General features: G+C 36.3%; 1 protein-coding gene across 1 annotated transcript in view; it reads right to left on the minus strand.

The window, feature by feature from the left end:
* Positions 1–8,287: 8,287 nt before the first annotated feature.
* Octalpha2R (alpha2-adrenergic-like octopamine receptor) overlaps positions 8,288–12,184 on the minus strand; it is a 63,147-nt gene continuing 59,250 nt past the window's right edge. Inside the window, exon 2 of the mRNA XM_089231141.1 lies at positions 8,288–10,890. Coding sequence (XP_089087267.1) covers positions 8,975–10,714 — 1,740 coding nt within the window. The 5' untranslated portion in view covers positions 10,715–10,890 and the 3' untranslated portion in view covers positions 8,288–8,974. The remainder of the gene's footprint in view (positions 10,891–12,184) is intronic.

A 12,184-nucleotide genomic window follows, 5' to 3' on the forward strand; every position in this document is an offset into this window, starting at 1 on the left:
ATGAAAAATGTCATTGCTTTCGATTCCGTGAAAGTACAAAACTAGAGGAACTGGAATACCAGTTCGAAACCTATGACTTTATAAAAAGAAAGAAGAAAATAAATGAAATTCTATACGAATTTTCGTTTTTGCTTAAAGACGCCACCAATTTTCTTCCGACGTATATTGTCAATAAAATTAAAAATATCTAGTTACAAGCAAAGATAGGTTAATGATATTCTTATTGAATTCTTCAACCCAGCTTCTGTTCCAAGTTTTTTGTTTCTTCTCCGTTACGATTTCACGAGAACCTTTTATTTTAAATTTGAATTATCATTGTAATATTCCATATACTTCATTACATTCTCTACCGATAATTTGGGAATCCTTTCCCCCACAATCTGCAGTAAAAAAAAAAAAGAAGAAAAAGAAAATTTTATAACAAATCATAAAGATATCTTCAAGAAGATAACTCTGTACAAATATTTCTATCCCGTGTTGACGATGCAGCTCTAATGTTTAAGAAGACTGGTATCCGAAAAAGTTTTTGAGGGAAGTGTGGATAAAAGCGTAAAGCATGAAATTAAAACATTGATATATTTGAAGTAACTTATTGATTTAATGAAAAAAAAAATGGATTGAATATTTTAGTATCGATATTGTTATGGTATGATCATTGTTTACGGGAATGATAGAGAGGGGAAAAATTAAATCAAAACCTTTTGAAATTATTGATGTGTTTTAACATCAGTTTTTAACTCCATTTAATGATAGCCCTTGAGGCAATTGAAAGTAAGCGTGTGTTCCACCTTTTTCTTCACTTAGAAATGACCTTTAATATGGCCAATGAAGGGAAATTCATTTTGAGAATGTAATGTATTTTTGCAAAAATCAAAATATTCCTGACGCGAATTGAAAATAAGTTGAATTTCTTTTCCTCTGATTAAAAAATAGCAGCTCTTTTTTTTATTTAAAAATTGATAAAAAGAAGATTTATTTGAAATATTAATTACCGTATTTTAAACTTGTATAAGAAACCTCTTTGATTTTTTCGGCTTACAATTTGGAAAAAAGTTGAAAAGATATATCTACAACACAATCCATATATAAGAAAAATCTTTTAATTTTTGGGACCTAATTTTCGGCAGAAAATGGTTCCTTATACGTCTTAAAATACGGAAATTAATTCTAGTTAAATTGTATTTGTTATGAGCAACTTTATCTCAGCCACTTCATTGGGAATTTCGCCTGCTGTGGCCTAGTATTCATATTACGGTAAAAATAGTTTCATCATTGCCCTATTTATTCATTTTAGGATTTCAGTAGAGGATGATAAATTTTCATTCTACCATATATACCAATTCCATCTACAACATTTTCAACGAAGTATCTGAAACCTTGCTTGTGTGTTTTGATTCTGAATATTTACTTAATGCCAATGAATGTTTTGAGCGATTATCGTTGACGCTGACGAGTTCGTGCTAGTAAATACTGTGTATTCCAAGCAATTAAGCTCTTGTAATTCAAAGGGACTCTCCTATGAGTCGTCGATGCCTATAGTGTGAATACGAGTTTGTATTCACAAATACTATAACGCTTCATCAGCAGCAGGTGGGAAAGTTCAATATCTTGTCCGACAGTCAAAAATGAACAAGAAATGGTTCTATACTTTTCAAACGGGAAATTCTCCATCCAGAGAAAACTTTCTCACCATTCAAAAACGTTGCAAGAAGACACATGAAAAGTAATATTTCATCCACCTCCATCAAACATGGAATTCAATCGAAAAAAAACAATGTACGAATTCACCTCGATTTGTGAATTCGTTGCACCCGACTCCGATAAGTAAATCCGAAATATCCATTCCTCCTTGTAAAACAATGAAAAAGATGTAGAGCATGCGATATTTCATAACATATTTGATGTACCAATCTCGCGGCATTTTTTGATTCAATCGTGAAACTAATTCAGTAGGTCTGACCATCTCTTAGCCTAGTTTGTATTCGAATTAAATTTTGATTCTATATATATACTAAAGTAACTACGTCTACTCCATTTCAACAAAGCATCTCAAACTTTGCTCGTGTGTTTTGATAAGAACCAATTCTGCACATTTACTCAATGCCTATTAATGTTTGAGCAATATTCGCTGACTCTAACGTGTTGGTGCGAGTTAATACTGTGTATTCCGAGCAATTAAGCTCGTGTTGGGGGAAAAGCCTCTCCTACAAGTCACAGATTCCGAAAGTAAGTACGACTTTGAACACAGATACCATAAAGCACCATCAGCACGTACCAAAGTTCATCGTCTTCTCCGACGATCAGAAATGTACGAAATGATTCGAAACTTCTCAAACGGTACAATATCATTCAGAAAACTTTTCCACAATTAAGAATGTCGCAGAAAGACACGTGTGAAAAGGACTATTTCATCCGTCCTCGTGCAACGTGAAATTGGATGGAGAAAACATAATGTAAAAATTCAACCTATTTTTGAAATCGTTACATACGGCTCCGAATATATCTAAATCCAAAATGCTATTACGTTCAAAAAGTTCCGAGATAAATTTTATTACGGAAGAATAAGTACAGAAAGAACCCGTTTATTTGGTGTTTTCTTCGAAGTAACTACCTTTTTGCAATAATGCATTTTTGCCATTGTTCATACAAAGGTGTAAATGCGGATTGCACCCTTTTTTTGTCACGTCCTCTGTGACTTTTTCCCTGGATAAATAATTTTCTTAAAAGGGCAAAGTTTGTCAGGTTCAGAAGTGCAGCGAGCAGCGACAAAGGCACTGGAGGATTTGACAAAAAAAAAAAAAAAAAAAATGCGATCCACATTTACATCTTTGCATGAACAACGGCAAAAATGCACACTTCCACAAGGTAGCTACTTGGAAGGAAACATCAAATAAACAGGTTCTAAATGTATTTATTCTTCCGTAATAAAATTAGTCTCGGAACTTTTCGAACTAGTAGTATACTGCATATTCATCCTTATAAAACAATGAAAAGAATACATCAGTATGAATAGAATGTGTAATATTTCATAACGTGTTTGATATAGGTACCTGTCTTGAAATTTTTCGATTCCATCGTAATTCAGGAGGTTTGACCATCTCAGAACGTTGGTCGTATTCGAATTAAAGTTTGATTCCATATGTATACCAAAGCAACCTCGTATATTTCATTTCAACAAAGCATCTCAAACTTTGTTTGTGTTGCTTTAGTTCACTCTGTAAATTTATGATTCTTATGGATGTTATGAGTGATTCTTCTTGACACCGACGAGTTTGTATGAGTTTATAATACTTAATCCGAGCAATAAGGCTCGTGGGGAGAGAAATAGACGGCTTTTTCTCAGTCTTATTCACACCACAGTGCGTGAAATAAGGAAGGCAGGATCGTGTCTCCAGTGGTGTAGATGGTAGCATGCTTGCTACCCTCTTAACCAGAACATGGCCCGCCACTTTCACACAACGAAGAGGTATAAGCAGGTGGTCCAAACAAACACGTGGTTTGCAAGAGGGCCTGGGTTCGAGTTCCGGCGGCTAGATGACTTTTCTTTCCAAGTTTAACTCGGCATAACATCCAGAAAAATATCTGTTTCCTTGAAATAAGGCTCGTGCTTTGAAAAAAGCCTCTCCTACGAGTGATTTATGTGTATACAGTAAGTGCGAGATCGTATTTACAGAAACAACAAAGCATCATCAGCACGTTACAAAGTTCAGCATGAACGATCAAACTTGTGATCAAACATGGCGAACAAACTTCTCAAACAGCAACTACCATCTAGAAAACTTCCTCAACACTAAAAAAAACGTTGCAAATAGACACGCGCGAGGAGTAATATTTCATCCATTCCCCCCATGCAACGTGTAACTCCATCGAGAAAACACAATATAAAAATCCATCCTGATTTTTGAATTCGTTACACACGGCTCTGAATATTTTATGTAAATCTGAAATAGCTAGTGTATTCATCCTTATAAAACAATGAAAAGAATACATCAGTATGAATAGAATGTGTAATATTTCATAACATATTTGATATACCTATCTTGAAATTTTTCGATTCGATCGTGAAAGTAATTCAGGAGGTTTGACTGTCTCTCAGAGAGTAGGTAGTTCATGCTTGAATTTTAGATGATAGGTATGAGGATCGAGTAATAAGTGAATGAAACTATAAATTGGTTTTTTTTTGGGTGGATACGTAACTCTCTCTCAAATACAAGTTTTTCAATCAGGCTTAGAGAAAAAAAAAAGAAAAAAGATGGTAAAGTGAGAGATTTATCTTCGAGTTTTCCCCCATATTTTACACTTTTCTTTTTCTTGATACCCTCTTGCATCTTTTACATGCAATGAATTTTTAGAAGCCTCTCTTCATCTGTATATATATGCATACCCTGAAGCCATGGGCGTTGTGTGTGTATAAGTGCCGTGTGTCTATAGCTCCACATTCTCATCCACCGTTTCTGTGGCTGGATATAAAGTTCCGTTTTATTTTTTTCCCTACATGAAGTTAATGGATTTTTTTTTTTTGCAGTTTCTACTCATTTTTTCCCCTTTAAAACGTGGGTTTAAAGCCATGGATAAAAAAAAAAATCATTTTTTTCTGAAAAACCTGAAATCCGTACTTCACTTATAAGAGGAGATTCGCTTCAGGGTTAGCGTGACTTCCGTTCTAAAGGAATAAGGGATCTCGTACATTTCGTGTGGAGTAAAAGGATTTCGTGCATTTTTAGATTTTTTTTTCTCTCTCTATAATACTGAATGATATTTAACAGTTGAATTCCGGATGGTCGAGTTAGTAAATGTCCTTATGGAATCGTTATTAATGCATAGATACGTTCAAGAAAAATTTTTGGTTACTCTAACTAAGTCTCAAAAAAACTGAGAAGCGCACGTGAATTCATTAAAGAGAGTGAGACTTTTCTTATTTCTCAAAAAAAAAAAACTTTCACGTATATTCAATTTAAAAATCTGGGGGAAAGTTTTGAAAATTCTTTTTCAAAGTCCAAAAAAAAACAAAAACAAAAAACTATTACTATATTTTGTAAAGAAAAAACTTGCTGTTTTCAAGGAAGAAAATAATTTGAAATTAGTATTAAAGAAGTAAAAACGTCGAAAAGTAAGTAAACACATTCAAAAGATTTTTTCTTTTGACGTCGAATTTCAATATTGAAACAAATTATTTTCTACTCGGCATTTTAAGATTAAATTTATCGGAAGCTTTCATGTAATACTTTTTTTTTATAAACCAGTGAAATTGAATGTGAATTTATCGAATGTAAATTGATAATAAACTCTTTCCGACAATTCATTATTTTGTAGCATGCAGTAAAACTTCTTCAAAATCACAAAATAGATATATTTTATGATGCAGCATATGTGCTATAACCTAGAGGTGTATTTTGAGGTCCTTTTCGAAACTTCCTGAGGAGTCCCCCCCCCCCCTTTTCACCAATTACAATCTACAGCGTTGTTGGCATGATTTGAAAATGTTTACAATCAAAACAATTATTTTCTTCTATTAAAAAAAAGAAGTAGAAGAGAGAGCAAAGGCTAATAAAATTTATTTTTGGAAGTTAAGGTTTTTATCATCCTCAATGTTTTCTTTGAATCCGTATACCCGCGATTAACTGACAGCTGAATGATCAATGTATGAATCAAACTGATGCTCAGTTTTTATTTTATGCACGTAATAATGGGGATAATGACAGAAATTAGCGTACAGGTACATGTACATTAGTCTTTCCTTAACCAGATAAATAATAGTTCATTACAGCCAAAACGTTCTGAGCAATTTGAACACGTGAAGGTGTAAAAATTCGAGCTGTAGGCTATACTAGTGTTATTTATACAGAGTGTTCAGTAAGTTCTACAAAGTTGTAATTCGGCCTTTATCACATCTGCCGTTCGTCGGCAAATTTATATTTTTTCATCTAATTAAAAAAAAAAATGCCCAAAATGTGTTTAAAAATCACTCTGTTTCAGTTTCGAGAGTGAAGCTACAGCGTGTCGTAAAATAAAGATCTAAATTTTCATATGGTCACCCCCCCCCTCCCCCCCCCAGTCCTCTAACTTCTGATTAGACAGTTGTTGCCAGGTCTCTAACAGAGGTTTTTAATTAAAAAAATTCTATGTTTCCAAGTGCAATATTCGCTGAGGTATTTGAATTCAAATACCGGAGAAAAGTTGGAAAAGAACAGCATAAACACTTTCGGAAAAAGCTTCTTTCCCTCATTTGTGCTGTTCCTTTCCCAACTTTTCTCCGATTTTCGAATTGATATATTTCAGCGAATATTGCACTTAGACACATGGGATTTTTTCTGCTGACCTCACTACAGACGGGGCAACAACTCTTTCTAATTGGAAGTTGGAGGACGGGGGGACAGTACGAAAATTTAGATTTTTTATTTAGTGACTCACACAACTGTATTTTCACTCTCGAAACTGATGTAGAGTGATTTATGAGTACATTATGAGCACTCTTTAAATTAGATACATACCTCTATACGACACACGGTTGATGAGATGAAGGGCGAAATAGGACATACAGGACAACCTTTATACACATAGACTAATTATTTGATCTGAATTTTCAGCCGTGAAGAATTTTTTTTCTTCCACCACAGCTATAGATACGATGATCTAAAATACTGGAACGGCCCTTGCTCAGAATTGTTTATCTTATCTCCCTCCCCCCTCCTATTTCTGAGTGATACTATACAGGCTGTCCTAAATTGTTCGTGCAGCAGATATCTTCGAAATCGTTGACTTTAGAAAAATACTTTAAATTACAAGAAGTTTCTGAATGACTTGCAGTTACATGAAATCTCAAAATTTCTTTAAGGGGTCGTATACATAAAAAATGAAGAAATTTAATTTTTTATAGTCCTCGTGTGCTAAAACTTACTGTTATTCAAATACAGATCCCGATCTGAGGATTAATTTGCAAAAAGTTTTATATTTTTTAATCCAATATTTATGGATTATGTGTGAGCGAGAGATATTAAATATATAAAATCACTATGTTTAGGTACCTTATCACTATGTGGGCAAGTTTTCATTGACTCAAAAGTTGTCATTTTTAGGGACTGTAAACAAATAGAATGAATTCAATCATTTTGTTTTTTTACTTACAACAAATGATAATTAAATTTTTTGACAATTACAGAATTTTTACAACTTTGAATTTGGTCTACCTTTCGCAATTTGTGAACAACACCCTTGATCATTGTAGATAAATTTTGAAAATTTCAAAGTTAAATGTCACCGTTAATATTTATTGCATTTGAAAATGCGGATTTTTTTTGAGGAAATGACTTCCCAGAGTCGCATTTTCATTTTACTGATCAGAAGTTTTAGAGCACAGGGTCTACATTTTGAAAAGTTAATTTTTCTATTTTGTTTATTTTTTTCAAACCTGAGCCAAAACTGGTGATTAAGAAAATAGTTTTTGATTGATTTGTGTTTGTTGAATGTTAAAAGTGTCCTGTATAGAGAAAAGTAATTATTATTTGATTAGTTAATTGATATGGGTCGATATCTTTACTAGAACCATTTGAGTTTGGTACACATACGTGTATTCTGCAAGTCTTAATTTCAAAAATCATTATAAAACATTTTAAAACCGTTAACAATGGAAGTACTCATATACACATACGAGTACCTCTGGAGAGAAGAGGTTATGTATATGTGACTCCTCAAAGAAATTTCGAGATTTTAAGTAAATTGACGTCATTAGAAAACGTTTTGTAAGTGAAAGTATGTTTCTCTAAAGCAGTGGTTCTCAACCTTTTTTGATCCACGGAGCCCTTTCCGCTATGCAATTTCTATGGCGGAGCCCCGGAGGCCCATTTGTATCATCAAAGTTTCTGACTTATTTTTCTTATTCAAAAATATTATAATTATTATTTTTTTAATTTATTGTCTTTTTTTATTTTCTTCGAGTGGCCGCAGAGCCCCTGGGAGTTCACACGGAGCACCGGTTGAGAACCGCTGCTCTAAAGTTAACGGTTGCAGAAACATTCGCCGTGTAAAAAGTTTGGGACGGCCTGTAGAATTCTGTACTGTATCTGTATAACTATCAGAAAACCCCTTCTCCCTCCTATTGCCCATTTTGGGAACCACTGAACTAGAGCCTTGTCATCCTACCCCATGGTGAAAAGTGGGCGTGACCGGTCATCTTAATTAATATTCGTAAACAAATGCTATGTAGCTGTGATATAGAAAAGTATTTAATAATACGGAACCACTCAGAAGTAAACAGTATTATCGATGGATTTTGTATGAGACAGCAAAAACGAATTTTTATTTTAGGCACTTTTCGCTTATTTCATCAGCAACATGGAAGACAACCTCTCGAACAGGGCAGCAACGAAGGTTGGCATAAATTCAGTAATTTTCATCGCAAAGCAGTGTAGTTTCTTTTTTTTTTTTTTTTTTTTTGCACAAACAACATCAAATATTTGAAAAAAACGAGCTTTTAAATATCTTATGAACAGTGCTTTTAAGGAAACATTTTGTTTTTTCAAACACACACACACACATATATATTTATATAATATATATTATGTATATATATATATATATATATATATATTTAATATATATATACTATATTATTGCAGAGAAGCTAGTGAGCCAATTCGAATCGGCTGTGTTAACACATATTCGTGTGAAACAATGAAAAAATTGATAAAAAACCTCGCTAATTAATAATGATAACTTGATGAGAAAAAACAAATACATACACACACAGACATACGTACATATCATATGAAAGTGATGATAATGGAAAATAATGAAAAATAGTGCAGGGAAATGAAAGCCGAAAAGGGTCACAGATAAAATTTTTTTTTGTTTGTTTTGTTCGTTTTGCCCAACCCCCCCAGTAAAATCTATTAAAAAAAGGAGAAAGGCCATTTTTGTTTGTTTTCCTTGCATATTTGTACATTAATATATTTAAATTTTCGGTGAACCTTTTCGATCATTTGAACAGTATCTTTCTAAAGGCTCTGCGAAAATCCCTGTTGAATATGGTGTATATGATGGGGTTGAGGGCAGAGTTACAGTACCCCAACCAGAAAGCCACGGCGAACCCCGTGTCGCCGACGTAGCACTCCTCGCACAGCGCCGACAGCACGTACAGCACGAAGAACGGCAGCCAGGCGAGGATGAAGGAAGCCATGATGAGGCCCAAGATTAACGTGGCCCTTCTCTCCCTGGCCTTGGCGACACGCCTCTTCTGTTTCTCGGCCTCCGTCGTCGGTATTTTCTTCGGGAGTTCTTCGATCTGGTACTTCACCTTGGATTTGTGCTTCTTTTTCTTTTTCTCTTTGTTTCCGGAATCGTCCAGGGACTCGGCCTCGTAATCGACGTCACTGCGACCCGCGTCCGCTAGGGACATGGTCGATCCGAACGGCGACTTCAGGAACTTGGGTGCCTTCAGTAGCGAAGAAGGCTTTGCGGATATATCCAGGGAAGGTGAAAGCGGTGGGCCTTTCGCGGTTTGCTCTTTGCCGGTTGCGGATATTGCTTCTTGAGAATAGGCTTTCATCCCGGAATACAAGGCCCTCTTCGGCTCTAGGCATCCTCCGCAGGGTTTGTCGTTGGCGATATCTCTCGCCGTGGTCAGCGGAGAACCGCACTGTTGTACGTCGCTGATTTCCGGCGATGGTTCAATGACGATTTCTGGGGCAGTCGTAGTCGTCGGAGAGAGCAGGACGTTGCTCGTGCCGTTGCTCTCAGTCACTTTGGCAGTCTCCTCGTTCTGGCTGAACCCGACCGCTTCGACAGACCTGTCTGTCGGGCTCGGGTTGCTGAAGCTGGTGCACGTTGTCGTGGTTGTCGTCGTCGACTTTTCCTTTATCGGGTCGTTCGTGTATTCCGCTATGGATATGACTGCGGCCTGCTTTTTAAGGTGTCGCCTGGCCCGAGATCGTGCAGCGACGAAAATCCGGCAGTAGACGAATACCATTACGAAAGCTGGAATGTAGAAAGATCCCAAAGCCGAATACAAAACGTAGGCGACGTCGTCGCTCAGCTGACATGTTGGGTAGCTCGCTGATGCGTCTTCCGGTTTCTTCCACCCCACCAGAGGAGGTAAAGATATTACCGCTGAGATGACCCACACGAAGCAGATCATGGCCATGGAACGACGTGGAGTTCTCTTCTTGAGATATTCCACGGCGTGAGTAACAGACCAGTACCTATCCAGGCTGATGAGACACAGGCTGTTAATCGAAGCCGTGCACAAGAAGACATCCAGCGCCGAGTGTATTTCACACCACACGCGGCCAAATATCCAATAGCCCATTACCTCCTTAGCTAGAGAAAATGGCATAATTATCAAGCCAACTAAGAAGTCGGAAACGGCCAGCGATGCTATGAACCAGTTCTGTACCGTCTTTAGGGATTTCTCTGTCGCGATGGCGATGCACACCAGCATATTCCCGACCACGATCAGTATCATTATTGCTGTCACGACGAACGACGTCAGGATGATTCTGAGCTGTGAGTAGCCACTCGGGTATATGGAGTTGCTCCACATGACCACGTAGTTTTCCACCGACTCGCGGCCGTCGCTCGACGACTCGGTGATGTTCTCACCAACATCGAAACCCTCGGTCGTGTTCAGTTGAATTGCATAGTTGTTGTTGTTGCTTGCGTAAGAAGAGTTGACTGAATCTAGAAGAACGTCTTTATATATCTGACTGCTTTCGAACATTTCAGGTGCTAGAATTTACCACATATATATTTCAAATATATATATATATATATATGGTCATATATCACATATTATTACTTCGACGAAATCTTCGATCTTTGGAAATGATGCCGCCATCCACAACTCGTCTGATAATGAGCACATCTTCACCATCGTTCCACTCGTGCCTGGAACTTCTAGAAAAAAAATAGAGAAAAAAAGGCGAATTTTAATCCGATATTCATCGTTTGCATATATGCAATAATTAGGAAATTCAGAAACACTGTCAATCCTCTATTAAAGGGATATCCTTCATGCCTCTTAAGATTTAGCATTCAGAGATGGGGGGCAATGGAAGTGAGCAGTGATATGATAACTGAGAATTTTAGTTGTTCTGTTGATTGATTAAATAGATTTGATAATATGAAATTGTATGCAAAAAATGTTTTAGAGAATCAACACATTGCGTGACACCAAAAACGAATTTTAATTTCACGAGTGGAGTTCCATTCAAGCAGTTGTTTTCTACAATTTCATAAACTGACAGAGTAAAAATTGGAAATTCGCTTACAACGAGAAGTCCATTGTAACGAAAATTTTCCTTGTGAATGTGAACTGTCGTTATAACGAACTTTTACTGTATATAGCAGAAAGATATGTTATATGGGGGAATATCACTAAACACAGAAGTATAGAAAGAATGGGGAAGAAAAAAAAAACAAATCCGTTCATACGGTTACAATAAAGCTTCGCGGTGATGAGAAAAAGTTTAAAAAAAACAAACAAACCAGGGAGAGCTAGAATGAATTTCTTCCATCATCGTTAAAACGAGATATATCGTGTGTGGTCGTTATATAAGGAGTCAAACTATTCCATTCATATTTCTCTCATACGCTTCAAACACATCGACAGATTTCCCACGCCCCTCATTTACCTGTCATGAAACAATTTATGCTAAGTAATGGGGCTGAACATTAAAATCGAATATCAATACCGCATGGATTTACATTATTCGTGCATCTGCCAACAAGTTCGAAGTTAAGGTGAAAACGAAATCAGCACAGTTCACAAAAAAGTGGCCTTTATAAGAGATGAAGATAGGTAGAAGTGATCATTTAATGGATGTAAAACAAAGGAGAAAATTCCAGACCAGAAAAAAGCAGCCCTGAAGAGAGATGGGCCCTTCAAAAAGGCTCTATTATATCAAAGAAATGTCAAGTTCAAGATCTTTTTTGAATAGCTCCTCTTCTTCAAAGTGAAATTCGAATAAACACTTAACCTTTTCAGACCCTCGTGCCACAAATGTGTGGAGTATGAGTAGATTCACGAGTAGAGTTCCTTTCATACAATTGATATTAGAGAAAAATGATCTAAAGCAGTGATTCTCTCAGCGGGGGGCGATGGAATGTTCCAGGGGGGCGGTAGAAGCTACGGGTATAACATAAGATCCTGTGGGTTGATTGCGTTGGGAGAAAAAAATTTCTGAAGAAG

The sequence above is a fragment of the Pholcus phalangioides genome, unplaced genomic scaffold (assembly GCF_987345545.1).
Source record: "Pholcus phalangioides strain wild (caught in Gottingen) unplaced genomic scaffold, Ppha-v1.0 ptg000004l_1, whole genome shotgun sequence".
Classification (NCBI taxonomy): Eukaryota; Metazoa; Arthropoda; class Arachnida; order Araneae; family Pholcidae; genus Pholcus; species Pholcus phalangioides.